Below are 16,631 nucleotides of genomic sequence, written 5' to 3' on the forward strand. Positions count from 1 at the left end.
GTTTGACGTGCAGGTGTCCACATCCTTTTGGTCATAAAGTGGAGATTTGTATTCTATAATTAAGCAATATGGCCCGAGGGAGTGTAGTATATAGCCAATATACCATGGCTAAGGGCTGTTCTTACGCATGATGCAATGCAGAGGTTACAGCCCTTAGGTTACAGCCCTTAGCCGTGGTATATTGGCCATATACCACAAACCTCCATAGTGCGTTATTGCTATTGTAAAAGGCCACTCTAAAATGTGCAGTTTTGTCACACAGCACATTGCCACAGATGTCTCAAGTTTTGAGGGTGTGGGCAATTGACATGCTAACTGCAGGAATGTCTAGCCAGAGTTGTTACCGGAGAATTGAATGTTAATTTTTCTACCACAAGCTGCCTCCAACGTCATTTTAGAGAATTTGGCAGTACGTCCAACCGGCCTCACAACAACAGACCACATATAACCACGCCAGCCCAGGACCTCCACTTCAGGTGTCTTTATCTGCAGGATCGTCTGAGAACAGCCACCCAGACAGCAAATGAAACTGAGGAGTATGTATGTCTGTAATAAAGCCCTTTTGTGTGAGAAAACAAATTCTGATTGGCTGGGCCTGGCTCCCCAGTGGGTGGGCCTGGCTCCCAATTGGGAGGGCCTATGCCCACCCATGACTGCGCCCCTGCAAAGTCATGTGAAATCCATAGATCCTAATGAATTTATTTAAATTGACTGATTTCCTTATTTGAACTGTAACTCAGTAAAATGGTTGGAATTGTTGCATTTTATATTTTTGTTCAGTATAAAATAATAAATGCCATTTAGCAGATGCTTTTAACCAAGACAACTTACAATCATACATGTATAGATTTCCATATGGGCAGTCCCACATTGAACTAACATTCTTCACTTTTTCTCTGAGAACACAGCCTGACAGCATAATCAGATAAATGGAGGAGAATGGATGTGTGAAGGGAATCCAGTCTTGTGCCTGTCTGTGCTCTCTGATGGTGCTGAGATTTACGGCTCTCTTGGGGGGAGGGGACATCTCAGGAGACAGTGGCGGTTCTGCCACAAGTTAAAAATAACTCCCCCGGGCTCAGCCAATGGGATGCTCTGTCCTCGTTGCTCTCTTCTCCCATCTGTGTTAGCCGAGTGTAGATGGTGGTAGCAGCAAAGAGACGGAGATGGAGAGATGCTGGTGTATTTACCACTAGTGGATTAAAAAAAGGCACTGTCTGTCCTCTTGCTTTCACCCTCGCTTTTTCCATCTCACCCCCTTTCTCACACACACACACACACACACACACACACACACACACACACACACACACACACACACACACACACACACACACACACACACACACACACACACACACACACACACACACACACATCTTTCTGCCTCTACAACAGTGGTTCCCAACCTTTTTTGGTATCTCTACCACCAACTGAATTTTGCTCTGCCTGGAGTGCCCCTGAAGTTCCCTGTCGTGCATTTTACCAGTAAACCTATGAACTCATGAGTTTTCCTTTTTTACAAGGAGCATGTGTGCGCCTAAGTTGAAAAATGTTGGCGCACACAAAGAAATTTAGGGGCACAATGAAAAATATTTGAGATAGTAAAGATAGAATCCTTAATTTTCCTGGTAGATACAAATTTGAGTTGTCACAGCAACATTTTCAGGCATGTATATGCAATGTTCCCTCTTTTTTTTTGTCACTCAGCAAAATATCAGCTGAGCGCTAACTTGAACATTGAAAATTCTGTGCAACTTCCGCTAAGCGTTTACTGTGAGCACTGAGGCTGTACCCACTAAGTTAGTTTTAACAGTGGTCAAGTAGACTACTTGATCATCATGTAGGCCTACCAGAGTGGTCTACCATCAAAAACAATGGAGAAAATGCATCCTATAATATTTTAACATGGAAATAGGCCAACATTCCATGAGGCGTTCGGGGAAAAAACATGCAGGGCTTGACATTAGGGCTGTGGCGGTCATGACATTTTGTCAGCCGGGGATTGCCAAGCAAATAACTGCTGGTCTCACGGTAATTGACCGTTAATGAACATGAACACATCTCCTGGCTTCCACGCATAGCCTACAAGCCACTGTTACAGAGCTTTGGAACATCTACATTTGAAAAAGTCTAATAAATCCATGTAATATAGCCTACACCATTTAAATAAATAATGGATTTATTGTGGACTGGTGTAAAGATTCATGATATGAAGGAAATGCATTCTATTTCATCAGTCTCTCATTCACAGTTTGACATGCACTTGATAATGCCTTGAATATCCTGGCTGCATCCCCTTTATGTGGCCGTAATGCCCCCTAAAAAATCCAGGCCCTTTGTGGCCAAAGGCCGTTATGCCCTTGGGCTGATCTAATAATTATAATTCCCGTGCCGACACACCGCTCACTCACATGGCTCTCCATCACGTGATCGGGTCTTTCTCACAGGCTACACATTGGGGAATCAACTATGCACGTCCTTATCCAATGCCATGGCGCATATTGAAGATTTTGTCCACATTTACTTTTCGTCAGCCAACAAGATGAGTAGGCCTAACGAACAGCAAAAGCTCTAGCCTATGTCAATCTACTATCCCCCATAGTACAAAAGTTCACCTATTCTGTGCGAGAAATAAATATTCCAAACATAGTCTGGGACAGTTGTGGGATGCGATAGATCCCAAATTAATACAACCACTAGCATCAAAAATCATGTTTTAAGAAATGAGCCTTACGCAACAGATGGGAACGTTTAGCTTAAAATGTTGATAAACTATTAGGCTATTTCTTAACATAAAACGTACAGCAATGTGCACACGGCAGTAGGCCATATGCACGAATGTTCTTTTAGCAGGAAAACACAGTTCTTATAAGTTACCACAAATGTGATTATGCATGTAATGCTTTTATTATGAAGGTGCATTTTTATGGTGAAAAATGATCTTCCCCAAACTTAACTCAAGCGCTGAGTGTATGCCAGTTAGGCTCTGCACCTGTTGTAAAGCGGATTAATGTGCTTCGTTTTAAGAAGTTATTTGTCGACTTTAGTTGTGATACAAACCATTCACAAGTGATTATATAGTTCACAAGGAATATGCTAATATTGTCACCATCACACTATACTTGATTTAATCTTGTCTTTACATATACTAAATAATATATGTGTGAAATGTGTTTTACTTTCGAATGGACCACTGTCATGCCCCTGTCTCGAAACGGGCAGCAGGAAAATAATTGGCATTGAATAAAGGCGGAAGTTTAAGTTTGTTCCACCTGAGCGAGTCTGACCACAAGTCAGAGACCACTATGATGACACATCAAATGTGTTTGATGGATCGCAGGAATAGGCTTTTGTAGGCTACAGTCCAAGCTATGGCTTCCAATGGTGTGACTGCTGTCCGCATCCGAAGTCTGGTTCATCCTTGGGAGCAATTTCCAAACGCCTGAAGGTACCACGTTCATCTGTACAAACAATAGTACACAAGTACAAACACCATGGGACCACGCAGCCATCATACTGTTCGGGAAGGAGACGTGTTCTGTCTCCTAGAGATGAACGTACTTTGGTGCGAAAAGTGCAAATCAATCCCAGAACAACAGCAAAGGACCTTATGAAGATGCTGGAGGAAACAGGAGCAAAAGTATCTATATCCACAGTAAAACGAGTCCTATATCGACAACCTGAAAGGCCGCTCAGCAAGGAAGAGGCCACTGCTCCAAAACCGCCATAAAAAAGCCAGACTACGGTTTGCAACTGCACATGGGGACAAAGATCGTACTTTTTGGAGAAATGTCCTCTGGTCTGATGAAACAAAAATAGAACTGTTTGGCCATAATGACCATCGTTTGGAGGAAAAAGGGGGATGCTTGCAAGCCGAAGAACACCATCCCAACCATGAAGCACGGGGGTGGCAGCATCATGTTGTGGGGGTGCTTTGCTGCAGGAGGGACTGGTTCACTTAACAAAATAAATGGCATCATGAGGGAGGAAAATGATGTGGATATATTGAAGCAACATCTCAAGACATCAGTCAGGAAGTTAAACAATAACCCCAAGCATACTTCCAAAGTTGTGGCAAAATGGCTTAAGGACAACAAAGTCAAGGTATTGGTGTGGCCATCACAAAGCCCTGACCTCAATCCTATAGAACATTTGTGGGCAGAACTGAAAAAGCGTGTGCGAGCAAGGAGGCCTACAAACCTGACTCAGTTACACCAGCTCTGTCAGGAGGAAAGGGGCAAAATTCGCCTAACTTATTGTGGGAAGCTTGTGGAAGGGCTACCCGAAACGTATGACCCAAGTTAAATAGTTTAATGGCAATGCTACCAAATACTAATTGAGTGTATGTAAACTTCTGACCCACTGGGAATGTGATGAAAGAAATAAAAGCTGAAATATATCATTCTCTCTACTATTATTCTGACATTACATATTCTTAAAATAAAGTGGTGATCCTAACTGACCTTAGACAGGGAATTTTTACTAGGATTAAATGTAAAAAATTGTGAACAACGGAGTTTAAATGTATTTGGCTAAGGTATATGTACACTTCCGACTTCAACTGTACATCCATTTTTGGACTTATATATCTATCCATTGATTCTTGAAGAATTTAACTTATAAATGCCTCGTGAGCCTTGTTCAACTGTCACATGCCACGAGAACCCAAAATATAAGCTTGTTTTTCTCCAATGTTTTTAAAACATAGTAAATGTAAACAAACATTGTATAGCCTCATAACATAGTTAAAACAATACTTTTATGTAATGGATTGTCAGTCCTTGCTTCCATAGCTCTGTCTATTAATCTGAGAGGTGTTACATTTGTCCATGCCCATCCCTCAGCGTTTTACCAAAATAGAGGCTGGATGCCCGTTTTGTTATTGTTTCATCTGTAGATTTGCCTTTTAAACAGCTTCATATTTTCAAGACATCAATGTGTCACCAACAAAAAGGTAAACAATAGGCCTTTAGGAAATGCAGCATATGGCATTCATTTTCACATGTAAATAGCACTTTTCAGTTGTGCTGAAAGCCTGCCATTCCATGAGCGCAGCATTTATTTTTCAACTCAAATCAATGAGCTCAATCAGTCCTCATGATGACAAAACCATTAACAACAGAGTAGGGCTGGATAATAAGTCCTTAGTTTTGGGGTTATGCTCAGGTAAAACAATTTGCCTAATCTATACGTTCATATTTCCAAGTCCTATTCTTGAAGATCAAGGGGTATAACATTCATTGGAATTCTGATGGACATGGGTTGTTAATGTAAAGACATAATTTAATCGTATTATATGTAGTAGAAAGCGATGGGTTAGAAGAAGCCTTCATAACTAACCCATAAAGCCTACATAACCAACCCATTTACATCCATGTGTGGATGTAATGTAAACTTTAACATTGATTTATCCTGCAATAGATGTTCAATTTTAACATACATTTTTTGTCTTAAGGGAAAAGTAATCTAAAAGTAACAGAATGTAATCTGATTACTGAGTTTGGGTAATCTCAAAGTTACTTTACTGATTACAATTTTGGACAGGTTAATGTAACGTATTACATTTAGAAAGTAACCTACCCAACCCTGTCATCTATGCACTTAAATAGCAAATGGAGGACGCTTTTCCCATGGTTCATTTTCAAACCAGCCAGGTAGGCTGTACGCCTGTTTTTAAGATCAGCGATCAGTTTAAATTGAAAAGTAAATATAGTAAGCCTAGCATATAGAAATCTGCTGGATCCTCTTTTTAATAGAGGCCATCACTCTGTTTTCTCATGCAATTGCATAGCCTATAGAAAAATTGCGCAACATGCCCTCATGAAGTGTTTAATTAGATTTTTGATTTACATTTGCATTGATGTCAGCGTGATTAGCGGGACAATCGACTGCTGAGTACCAGGCAGTTAGCAAGTTTGGTAGGCTGCTAATGACCATCAGCAGCATCAGAGCTTGGAGAAGCCTACCGTGACTAAAAGGACACATGGAATTTGACTGCAGTCATGACTCGAGACCGCCGGTGTGGCGGTAATACGGTCCCCACTTGTCCAACAGACAAGGATGTGACTGAAAATGTTGTGGCATTTGATGCAAGAAACCACTTTACAAAATAAAATGCATCATTGTTCCCATACCATTATTACAGAGAATCACACTAAGTAGATAGTCTTAAAATACAAGACTGCACCTTTAAGACAAAAAATATATATTTTCCTGACTCACAAGAGCACTACCCCTTAGACTACAAATGATCTTTAACTGGGCTAATAACTCAATAAATAACAAAGGATATGAACAAATGTGCACACATGCCTACATGTAGCTCTCACTTTGTTCTCAAAACAAGCGCATTTACTCGCACCACTAATGCTGTAAACACAATCCAGTTCAAAGTCAATGGCACAGATCCATATATGGCAATGGTCTATATATATATTTTTTTTAACCAGGTAGGCTAGTTGAGAACAAGTTCTCATTTGCAACTGCGACCTGGCCAAGATAAAGCAAAGCAGTGTGACACAGACAACAACACAGAGTTACACATGGAGTAAACAATAAACAAGCCAATAACACAATAAACAAGTCAATGACACAGTAGAAAAAAGAAAGTCTATATACAGTGTGTACAAAAGGCATGAGGAGATAGGCAATAAATAGGCCATAGGAGCGAATATTTACAATTTAGCAGATTAACACTGGAGTGATAAATGAGCAGATGATGATGTGCAAGTAGAGATACTGGTGTGCAAAAGAGCAGAAAAGTAAATAAAATATAAACAGTATGGGGATGAGGTAGGTAGATTGGGTGGGCTATTTACAGATGGACTATGTACAGCTGCAGCGATCGGTTAGCTGCTCAGATAGTTAATGTTTAAAGTTGGTGAGGGAAATAAGTCTACAACTTCAGCGATTTTTGCAATTCGTTCCAGTCACTGGCAGCAGAGAACTGGAAGGAAAGGCGGCCAAATGAGGTGTTGGCTTTGGGGATGATCAGTGAGATATACCTGCTGGAACGTGTGCTACGGGTGGGTGTTGTTATCGTGACCAGTGAACTGAGATAAGGCGGAGCTTTACCTAGGATAGACTTATAGGTGACCTGGAGCCAGTGGGTATGTAGCGAGGGCCAGCCGACTAGAGCATACAGGTCGCAGGGGTGGGAGGTATAAGGTGATTTGGTAACAAAATGGATGGCACTGTGATAGACTGCATCCAGTTTGCTGAGTAGAGTGTTGGAAGCTATTTTGTAGATGACATCGCCGAAGTCGAGGATCGGTAGGATAGTCAGTTTTACTAGGGTAAGTTTGGCGGCGTGAGTGAAGGAGGATTTGTTGCGAAATAGAAAGCCGATTTCTAGATTTGAATTTGGTTGATGTTTAATATGAGTCTGGAAGGATAGTTTACAGTCAAGCCAGACACCTAGGTATTTATAGTTGTCCACATATTCTAGGTTGGAACCGTCCAGGGTGGTGATGCTAGTCAGGCGGGCGGGTGCGGGCAGCGAACGGTTGAAAAGCATGCATTTGGTTTTACTAGAGTTTAAGAGCAGTTGGAGGCCACAGAAGGAGTGTTGTATGGCATTGAAGCTCGTTTGGAGGTTAGTTAGCACAGTGTCCAAGGAAGAGCCAGAAGTATACAGAATGGTGTCGTCTGCGTAGAGGTGGATCAAGGAATCGCCCGCAGCAAGAGCGACATCATTGATATATACAGAGAAAAGAGTCTGCTCGAGAATTGAACCCTGTGGTACCCCCATAGAGACTGCCAGAGGTCCGGACAACATGCCCTCCGATTTGACACACTGAACTCTGTCTGCAAAGTAGTTGGTGAACCAGGCAAGGCAGTCATTAGAAAAAACAAGGCTATTGAGTCTGCCGATAAGAATACGATGATTGATAGAGTCGAAGCCTTGGCCAGGTCGATGAAGACGGCTGCACAGTACTGTCTTTTTTATCGATGGCGGTTATGATATCGTTTAGTACCTTGAACGTGGCTGAGGTGCACCCGTAACCGGCTCGGAAGCCGGATTGCACAGCGGAGAAAGTACGGTGGGATTCGAAATGGTCAGTGATCTGTTTATTAACTTGGCTTTCGAAGACTTTAGATAGGCAGGGCAGGATGGATATAGGTCTGTAACAGTTTGGGTCTAGGGTGTCACCCCCTTTGAAGAGGGGGATGACCGCGGAAGCTTTCCAGTCTTTAGGGATCTCAGACGATACAAAAGAGAGGTTTAACAGGCTGGTAATAGGGGTTGCAACAATGGCGGCGGATAGTTTTAGAAAGAGAGGGTCCAGATAGTCTAGCCTAGCTGATTTGTCTGGGTCCAGGTTTTGTAGCTCTTTCAGAACATCTGCTGTCTGGATTTGGGTGAAGGAGAAGCTGGGGAGGCTTGGGCGAGTAGCTGCGGGGGAGGCGGAGCTGTTGGCCGGGGTTGGAGTAGCCAGTAAGAAGGCATGGCCAGCCGTTGAGAAATGCTTATTGAAATTTTCGATTATCATGGATTTATTAGTGGTGACCGTGTTACCTAGCCTCAGTGCAGATGTGAATTTCTGCTTGAAAAAGCTAGCCTTTGCTTTCTTGACTGACTGAGTGTATTGGTTCCTGACTTCCCTGAACAGTTGCGTATCGTGGGGACTATTTGATGCTATTGCAGTCTGCCACAGGATGTTTTTGTGCTGGTCATGGGCAGTCAGGTCTGGAGTGAACCAAGGGCTATATCTGTTCTTAGTTCTGCATTTTTTGAACGGGGCATGCTTATCTAAGATGGTGAGGAAATTACTTTTAAAGAATGACTAGGCATCCTCGACTGATGGGATGAGGTCGATATCCTTCCAGGATACCCGGGCCAGGTTGATTAGAAAGGCCTGCTCGCAGAAGCGTTTTAGGGAGCGTTTGACAGTGATGAGGGGTAGTCGTTTGACCGTGGATACAGGCAATGAGGCAGTGATCGCTGAGATCCTGATTGAAAACAGAAGAGGTGTATTTGGAGGGCAAGTTGGTCAGGATAATGTCTATGATGGTGCCCATGTTTACGGATTTAGGGTTGTACCTGGTGGGTTCCTTGATGATTTGTGTGAGATTGAGAGCATCTAGCTTAGATTGTAGGACTGCCGGGGTGTTAAGCATATCCCAGTTTAGGTTACCTAATAGAACGAACTCTGAAGCTAGATGGGGGGTGATCAATTCACAAATGGTGTCCATGGCACAGCTGGGAGCGGAGGGGGGTCGATACTAGTGACAGTGAGAGACTTATTTCTGGAGAGGTTCATTTTTAAAATTAGAAGTTCAAACTGTTTGGGTATAGACCTGGAAAGTATGACAGAACTTTGCAGGCTATCTCTGCAGTAGATTGCAACTCCTCCCCCTTTGGCAGTTCTATCTTGACGGAAAATGTTGTAGCTGGGTATGGAAATCTCAGAATTGTTGGTGGCCTTCCTAAGCCATGATTCAGACACGGCAAGGACATCAGGGTTGGCGGAGTGTGCTAAAGCAGTGAGTAAAGCAAACTTAGGGAGTTGGCTTCTGATGTTGACATGAAACCAAGGTTTTTTCTATCACAGAGTCAACAAATGAGGGTGCCTGGGGACACGCAGGGCCTGGGTTTAACTCCGCATCACCCGAGGACCAGAGGAGGAGTAGGATGAGGGTACGGCTAAAGGCTAGCAAAACTGGTCACCTAGAGCGTTGGGGACAAAGAATAAAATATTTGTATATAGGCCCACTGTAGCTCTTGTTGGTTATGGTGCACCGGTCTGTGTACGGGCCTGAGTCATGCCTGTCAATGCAATGGAATCCTACGTAGATGCGTTCTGCCTACAGCAAAATCTCTTGCATAGTTAGTTTTGCATACTAAGTCTTGTATGGTTTGATTTGTTTCGGTATGTTCCATTGAACGTGGCTAATGTGTTGGTTCGATCACAAATCCCACAGTTAAGGGAATCGTTGATAGTGTTAACTAAGGGAGAAAACTCTAGAAAGTTGAGTGAAGTTCAATCTCTTGCTTCTCTGCGCGGGTTGATATTTCCTCTGCGCAGCACTCCCAGGGAGGGAACGTTCCCAGGGAGGGAACGTTGCTTAGAGGGAACGTTGCTGTAGAACCGCGCCTATCTAAACCTCCCATTGAGGTGTGGTAGTGCTAGAGTACCAGGTGGGTCCTCTGAGGCCTCAGTTACAGATTATTTAACTTTGAATTCTATGACTCTCCTCTGGTGTTCTGTCCCCCCCATCCATTTCACTCTAAACCCTATTTAGTTTCCTTTCAAAGAAATCTTGAGCTCTGTTTTGACATGGGGGTTTATCTGCACCGTACTGTTGTGGGGGTGCCATGTAAAGCCGCGATGCAAAGCCTAAGACTTTCATTGCAGGCCAAACACAGTGGGATTGTTTAAACTCCTCTCATCTCTCTCTCTCACCCGATTCGCTGGGATTTTTATTTTCTGCCTGAAACCATCGCCTTGGTGTTCTAACAAGAGTGGGTCCTTGTAAACGGGGGTTGTCATGGTGACTCCTCCCTCTTTGGGTTTTACTGCATGTGCTTTTGCTCCTCCAATGTGAGGAGGAGAGCAGAGGAAGAAAGGGGGAGAGAGGGGGTGAAAATGGAAGGAGAAGAGACAGAAATGGAGAGTTGAGGGGGAAAGGTCGTTGCAGGGGAAATTAACTAGATTGTTTTGGAAAATGGAAAGAAACTGATGGGCACTTTACCCCAGTAGTCTTTTTTGCATTGATGTAGACCTAGATCGTAGATGCAGTGAGTCTTAAAGAGTCTTGAAATGAAGCTTATCATGTTAATGTTTCATTTCACACATCCCTTCCTTATTAAACAATTACCAAGTCTTCCTATAGTGGATGGAGTTAATGTAAATACTAGAATGTAGTCCTGTATCACTGCTATATCATGATGCAATGTGGAGAAGTATTGCATGACTGTCATCAGGGAGGACTTGGATCAAACTGAGAATTGTCAATTAAATTAGGCAATGTTTATAGAGGGAACACTAGGTATTGAGTTATTGAACCAGCTGGGGTTTGGGCTTTGGGATGGGGAGGGCCGGGAGTTGCAGTACCTTGGAGGAAGATGTTCCCTAATTAACTTGAGATTAGAGCCTAATTGGAAGGGCTGTGAATTGTTGAGTGGGGACTCAATTTCCCATTGTGCTACAGTCAAAACGGGGGCTTTTTCTAATGAGAAATACCTTTTGATGGTGGCCAAAGTACTAATACCTTTGAAAATGATTAGCATTCTCATATATTCCTTTGTCTCATGGCCAGATTTTCAATAGGACCAAATTTTACTCTCATAACAGATTTTTCTGTTATTTTCAGTGAGATTTGGATGGAAGCCTAGTTTTGTGAGAGAAGCAGAGCTCTCAATCAAATTGTGACTTCGTTTTTATTTCCTGTCTTCCAGATGTCTTTATGGCTGTAGTGGAGGAGGACGTGTTGCTGGAGGAAGAGGCGCGTCCAAGCCCTCGGCTGGAGGAGGAGGAGGAGGCGCGTCCAAGCCCTCGGCTGGAGGAGGAGGAGGAGGCGCGTCCAAGCCCTCGGCTGGAGGAGGAGGAGGAGGCGCGTCCAAGCCCTCGGCTGGAGGAGGAGGAGGAGGCGCGTCCAAGCCCTCGGCTGGAGGAGGAGGAGGAGGCGCGTCCAAGCCCTCGGCTGGAGGAGGAGGAGGAGGCGCGTCCAAGCCCTCGGCTGGAGGAGGAGGAGGAGGAGGCGCGTCCAAGCCCTCGGCTGGAGGAGGAGGAGGAGGAGGCGCGTCCAAGCCCTCGGCTGGAGGAGGAGGAGGAGGCGCGTCCAAGCCCTCGGCTGGAGGAGGAGGAGGAGGCGCGTCCAAGCCCTCGGCTGGAGGAGGAGGAGGAGGCGCGTCCAAGCCCTCGGCTGGAGGAGGAGGAGGAGGCGCGTCCAAGCCCTCGGCTGGAGGAGGAGGAGGAGGCGCGTCCAAGCCCTCGGCTGGAGGAGGAGGAGGAGGCGCGTCCAAGCCCTCGGCTGGAGGAGGAGGAGGAGGCGCGTCCAAGCCCTCGGCTGGAGGAGGAGGCGCGTCCAAGCCCTCGGCTGGAGGAGGAGGCGCGTCCAAGCCCTCGGCTGGAGGAGGAGGCGCGTCCAAGCCCTCGGCTGGAGGAGGAGGCGCGTCCAAGCCCTCGGCTGGAGGAGGAGGCGCGTCCAAGCCCTCGGCTGGAGGAGGAGGCGCGTCCAAGCCCTCGGCTGGAGGAGGAGGCGCGTCCAAGCCCTCGGCTGGAGGAGGAGGCGCGTCCAAGCCCTCGGCTGGAGGAGGAGGCGCGTCCAAGCCCTCGGCTGGAGGAGGAGGCGCGTCCAAGCCCTCGGCTGGAGGAGGAGGCGCGTCCAAGCCCTCGGCTGGAGGAGGAGGCGCGTCCAAGCCCTCGGCTGGAGGAGGAGGCGCGTCCAAGCCCTCGGCTGGAGGAGGAGGCGCGTCCAAGCCCTCGGCTGGAGGAGGAGGCGCGTCCAAGCCCTCGGCTGGAGGAGGAGGCGCGTCCAAGCCCTCGGCTGGAGGAGGAGGCGCGTCCAAGCCCTCGGCTGGAGGAGGAGGCGCGTCCAAGCCCTCGGCTGGAGGAGGAGGAGGCGCGTCCAAGCCCTCGGCTGGAGGAGGAGGAGGCGCGTCCAAGCCCTCGGCTGGAGGAGGAGGAGGCGCGTCCAAGCCCTCGGCTGGAGGAGGAGGAGGCGCGTCCAAGCCCTCGGCTGGAGGAGGAGGAGGCGCGTCCAAGCCCTCGGCTGGAGGAGGAGGAGGCGCGTCCAAGCCCTCGGCTGGAGGAGGAGGAGGCGCGTCCAAGCCCTCGGCTGGAGGAGGAGGAGGCGCGTCCAAGCCCTCGGCTGGAGGAGGAGGAGGCGCGTCCAAGCCCTCGGCTGGAGGAGGAGGAGGCGCGTCCAAGCCCTCGGCTGGAGGAGGAGGAGGCGCGTCCAAGCCCTCGGCTGGAGGAGGAGGAGGCGCGTCCAAGCCCTCGGCTGGAGGAGGAGGAGGCGCGTCCAAGCCCTCGGCTGGAGGAGGAGGAGGCGCGTCCAAGCCCTCGGCTGGAGGAGGAGGAGGCGCGTCCAAGCCCTCGGCTGGAGGAGGAGGAGGCGCGTCCAAGCCCTCGGCTGGAGGAGGAGGAGGCGCGTCCAAGCCCTCGGCTGGAGGAGGAGGAGGCGCGTCCAAGCCCTCGGCTGGAGGAGGAGGCGCGTCCAAGCCCTCGGCTGGAGGAGGAGGAGGAGGAGGCGCGTCCAAGCCCTCGGCTGGAGGAGGAGGAGGAGGCGCGTCCAGGCCCTCGGCTGGAGGAGGAGGAGGAGGCGCGTCCAGGCCCTCGGCTGGAGGAGGAGGAGACGGCGGCGCGTCCAGGCCCTCGGCTGGAGGAGGAGACGGCGGCGCGTCCAGGCCCTCTAAAGAAGCCTAAAGTGTCTCCATCAGGTCCAGTATAGAAAACCATTGTACACTAAGTGTACAAAATATTAGGAACACCTTCGTAATATTGAGTTGCACTCCCTTTTGCTCTCAGAACAGCATAAATGCATTGGGGCGTGCACTCTACAAGGTGTCGAAAGTGTACCACAGGGATGCTGGCCCGTGTTCACCCCAATGCTTCCCACAGTCAAATTGTCTGGATGTCCTTTGGGTGGTGGACTATTCTTGATACACATGGGAAACTGCTTAGTGTGAAAAACTCAGCAGCTTTGCAGTTCTTGCCAGGCGCACCGGTTTGAGTGTGTCATCTACTACCATACCCCATTCAAAGGCACCTAAATCTTTTGTCTTGCCCATTCACCCTCTGAATGGCACACATACACAATCCATGTCTCAATTGCCTCAAGGCTTAAAAATAATTATTTAACCTGTCTCCTCCCCTTTATCTACACTGATTGAAGTCGATTTAACAAGTGACATCAATAACATTTCATAGCTTTCACCAGGATTCACCTGGTCAGTCTGTCATGGAAAGAGCAGGTGTTCCTGATGTTTTGGTGCACTTGTGTATGCTTTTAAAATCACAATGTCTAAGTATAACTTCCCCCAACCAGTAACTCTCCACTTGCTTTAGGTGTGACTTTGGAAAAATATCAGCACAACATCCATTCAAAAAAGCATGAATCATGATAAAAAACAAACAAGGTTATGCTCTTATTTGATTGGCTTTCTCTTTTCCAGGTGTTGAACTGGCGCAGGAGATTCAGGTGACCGTTACCCTGACGGAGGGCCGGGAGTCTCATCAGAGGTCTGGAACTCTAGTGGACGTGTCACCGCTCGCCTCCCAGAGTCCCGCCTCACCCGTGGACGATGTCCAACAGGAACTGGAAATATCAGACTCGTTACAAATGGGGAAAGGTGCGGCGCCCGAGGAGGCTTTGCCCTGCGATGTAGAGGGGGAGGAGACCAAATCGGAAGACTCAAAAACCACTTTAGCCATGCCCACCAACGAAATATCTCATGAGGCTTTGGAGGAGACTACTGAAGAGGCTCCTGTGGAGGAGGAGGAGCCTATGGAAGTAGCACCTGTAGAAATGAAGTCTTTGGAATTGGCTGCAATGGAGACTACTGTTGAGCAGAATGTTATGGAACCCATGCAGGAGGTGCAGGATGCAGTTGCAGAAAAGGAGTTTGAGGAGAAGTTGGAGGACGAGGAGTTGCCTCCAAGTATTTTGGACGAAGGGGAGAATTTGCCTCCAATTGTTTTGGACGAGGGGGAGGTGTTGCTTCCAAATGTATTGCCCATTGCAGAGGACAAAATCAGAGAAAAGGAGCTTAGTCCCATGGCTGAACTTCCTGAAATGGAGAGCCCCGTAGACATGGATATCATGCACGCCAGCAACCGCAGCCTCTCGGACTTCAGCTCACCGAGGGGAGATGGCAAAGCCTCAAAGGCTTCCCCTGAAATGTCTCCTGAGCTCTCGCTCATGCTGATCCAGTCCCTCTTCCCTACAGAGTCCTTCCCCAGGGAGGCCAGCCCTCCTTGGGTTCAGGTCCAAATCCAGGCCCAGGCTGCTCCACCACAGACCCAACCTCATTCTGGATATAGTGCTTGTGTGCCTCCCACCACCACAACCTTTTTCCCCCTAACTCCCAAGATTGGCATGGGGAAGCCTGCCATCTCCAAGAGGAAGTTCTCCCCTGGGAGACCAAGGGTGAAGCAGGTAAGGTTGTTCATCTATTTATTTCTGTTTTTTACAGGAAGGTTTCTTTCCCAAAACTGGATTGGAAGCTCCACTAGTCTGTAGTTCTTCTAGCAGGTTTGTAGCCATTATAACAAACCTTTAGTTCTTCTAGCAGGTATGTAGCTATTCTAGCTGGTCTGTAGCTATTTTAGCAGGTAAGTAGCTATTCTAGCAGGTCTGTAGGTGTTCTAGTAGGTCTGTAGCCATTATAACAAACATTTTGTTATTCTAGCCGGTCTGTAGTTCTTCTAGCAGGTTTGTAGCCATTATAACAAACATTTAGTTATTCTAGCCGGTCTGTAGTTCTTCTAGCAGGTCTGTAGTTTTTCTGGCAGGTCTGTAGTTTTTCTGGCATGTCTGTAGTTCTTCTAGCAGGTATGTAGCTATTTTAGCAGGTGGGTAGTTCTTCTAGCAGGTCTGTAGCTATTTTAGCAGTTATGTGGTTCTTCTAGCAAGTCTGTAGGTATTCTAGCAGATCTATAGTTCTTCTGGCAGGTCTGTAGTTCTTCTAGCAGGTCTGTAGTTCTTCTAGCAGGTCTGTAGCTATTTTAGCGGGTCTGTAGTTCTTCTAGCAGGTCTGTAGTTCTTCTAGCAGGTATGTAGCTATTTTAGCAGGTATGTAGTTCTTCTAGCAGGTCTGTAGTTCTTCTAGCCGGTCTGTAGGTATTCTAGCAGGTATGTACAGTTGAAGTCGGAAGTTTACATACACTTAGGTTGGAGTCATTTAAACTCATTTTTCAACCACTCCACAAATGTCTTGTTAACAAACTATAGTTTTGGCAAGTCGGTTAGGACATCTACTTTCTGATTACACAAGTAATTTTTCCAACAATTGTTTACAGACAGATTATTTCACTTATAATTCACTGTATCACAATTTCAGTGGGTCAGACGTTTACATACACTACGTTGACTGTGCTTCCAGAAAATGATGTCATGGCTTTAGAAGCTTCTGATAGGCTAATTGACATAATTTGAGTCAATTGGAGGTGTACCTGTGGATGTATTTCAAGGCCTACCTTCAAACTCAGTGCCTCTTTGCTTGACATCATGGGAAAATCAAAAGAAATCAGCCCAGACCTCAGAAAATAGATTGTAGACCTCCACAAGTCTGGTTCATCCTTGGGAGCAATTTCCAAATGCCTGAAGGTACCACGTTCATCTGTACAAACAATAGTACGCAAGTATAAACACCATGGGACCACGCAGCCGTCATACCGCTCAGGAAGGAGTCGCGTTCTGTCTCCTAGAGATGAATGTACTTTGGTGCGAAAAGTGTAAAGCAATCCCAGAACAACAGCAACTTGACGTTGTGAAGATGCTGGAGGAAACGGGTACAAAAGTATCTATATCCACAGTAAAATTAGTCCTATAACGACATAACCTGAAAGGCCGCTCAGCAAGGAAGAAGCCAGTGCTCCAAAACCGCCATAAAAAGCCAGACTACGGTTTGCAACTGCACACAGGGACAAAGATCGTACTTTTTGGCAAAATGTCCTCTG

At 46.7% G+C, this 16,631-nt stretch overlaps 1 protein-coding gene across 23 annotated transcripts in view; it reads left to right on the plus strand.

The window, feature by feature from the left end:
- LOC129859164 (histone-lysine N-methyltransferase 2C-like) overlaps window positions 1-16,631 on the plus strand; it is a 216,761-nt gene that overhangs the window by 89,482 nt on the left and 110,648 nt on the right. For all 23 annotated transcript variants that reach the window (XM_055928604.1, XM_055928584.1, XM_055928588.1 and 20 more), the window contains exons 12-13: window positions 11,405-13,390; window positions 14,126-15,108. In XM_055928604.1, coding sequence (XP_055784579.1) covers window positions 11,405-13,390; window positions 14,126-15,108 — 2,969 coding nt within the window. The remainder of the gene's footprint in view (window positions 1-11,404; window positions 13,391-14,125; window positions 15,109-16,631) is intronic.

Source organism: Salvelinus fontinalis, chromosome 7 (genome assembly GCF_029448725.1).
Source record: "Salvelinus fontinalis isolate EN_2023a chromosome 7, ASM2944872v1, whole genome shotgun sequence".
Taxonomy (NCBI): domain Eukaryota; kingdom Metazoa; phylum Chordata; class Actinopteri; order Salmoniformes; family Salmonidae; genus Salvelinus; species Salvelinus fontinalis.